The sequence below is a fragment of the Pinus tabuliformis genome, chromosome Q (assembly GCF_031772625.1).
Source record: "Pinus tabuliformis cultivar Carrire ecotype Pingquan chromosome Q, CPIR1, whole genome shotgun sequence".
NCBI lineage: Eukaryota > Viridiplantae > Streptophyta > Pinopsida > Pinales > Pinaceae > Pinus > Pinus tabuliformis.
In genome coordinates this window covers 266,461,518-266,462,943 of record NC_142296.1, presented here as the reverse complement: position 1 = coordinate 266,462,943, position 1,426 = coordinate 266,461,518, and the positions used below count along the sequence as shown (strand labels likewise).

Here is a 1,426-nt window from a genome sequence, read left to right as displayed (position 1 = left end):
GATTACTACCTTCGAGCATATGCCTAGTGTAGAGATGATGAACAGCTCCATCTGTATTTCCGAAGCGTAGGCTGCCCAGCGGATTCCCCATGGTGATTTATAAGCCATGCAAACTTCAAATGCCCGGATAGTCGCTCGTTCCAGCTCGTGTAACCTTCCCGTGTGAAATCTGTGGCCGATCATTTCATATCTGGGTCATACTGTTGTTCTTAATTGCCTGCTGCCCACTCCCTTTTGCCATAATGCAACCTTCTTGTCATGAACAGTGGTATTAACGGTCATCATTCCTTGGATCATCGCACTCGTGTGGCTTTGTCCCCCAAACCACACCCCTGATTGTTGGCCAAATGTACGCGCACCCTAATACCTGCGCATCTGTCCCCCAGACTGCTTTATCATCCCTCGCTCTCTTTCAACTGGTCGGAGCAATGAGACTCTCCTTGGAACAGTTACTCAAGCTGTCGGCCTGCCCATATAGAGCTTTAGGCAACTGCCATTCACTTTCCACAGGAAGGGGTCTTCGTTAAGCTTAGCCAGCTGAACTGCGCCCCCATCAGTTACTTCTTTAATGACATAAGGTCCCAACCAATGCATGCGAAGTTTGCCTGGGGATTTCTCGAACTTACTGTCATACAAAAATACGAGATCATCCTTCTTGAATGTGCACATCTTGATATGGCGATGATGCCATGCTTTCTCGAGTTGTTTTTTTACCTGTTGATGAAATCTTGCCAGAAATCGTTCTCCATCTAGTTCGTCGAGCTGTGTGAGCCTTTCCTCCAAGGCCCCACTATCTGCCATTCCTGTAGCTACTGCAATCCACAGACTGGGCACGATATATTCCATAAGCATCACAGCCTTCTTACCATAGACAAGTAGAAATAGTGCCTTTTTGCACGTGGTTCAGTATGCCCGTAGCATAGCAGGGATGCACAAGTCCCAATCATTCCGTTGCGCATTGTAGATCTTAGTCAGGGCGGTTTCCAAAAAAAATTTGAATGGCTCAACAGTCCCATTTGCTTGCGGATGGTATGGCATGCTCTATTGGTGATATATCTGGAATTCCTCAGTGAGCGCGCTGATGGTTTCGTTCAAAAAATTCGTTCCTCGATCACTCATGATAATCTTAGGACACCCAAACCTGGTTAACAATTCTCAAACAAAAACTTTTCCACTATCGTGGCTATGCAATCCTTAACTGGTTGTGCTTCTACCCATCGGGTCAAGTATTCGGTCATAGTTATAATATAGAACGCTCCCGTCTTCCCTCGTGGTTCAATAGGCCCGACGAAGTCGATCACCCATTTCTCAAATGGTTGTAGCGTTACCTATGGCTGAAGCAGCATTTCATCCCTTCGTGACAGCTTGCCTGTTTGTTGGCATACATTGTAGGCCCAACAGTATGCTTTTGAATCTTGGTGTAGGG

The 1,426-nt window shown here is 46.5% G+C and overlaps 1 protein-coding gene across 1 annotated transcript; it reads right to left on the bottom strand.

Moving 5' to 3' along the window:
• Nucleotides 1–453: 453 nt before the first annotated feature.
• On the bottom strand, nucleotides 454–801 carry LOC149219200 (uncharacterized). The gene has a single exon (XM_089386738.1). It carries the CDS (start codon nucleotides 799–801, stop codon nucleotides 454–456), a length of 348 nt encoding a protein of 115 aa, XP_089242864.1.
• Nucleotides 802–1,426: the final 625 nt, after the last annotated feature.

Coding starts and splice junctions, on each gene's coding strand:
- LOC149219200 (XM_089386738.1), bottom strand. CDS start 801: ATGGCAGATAGTGGGGCCTTGGAGGAAAGGCTCACACAGCTCGACGAA.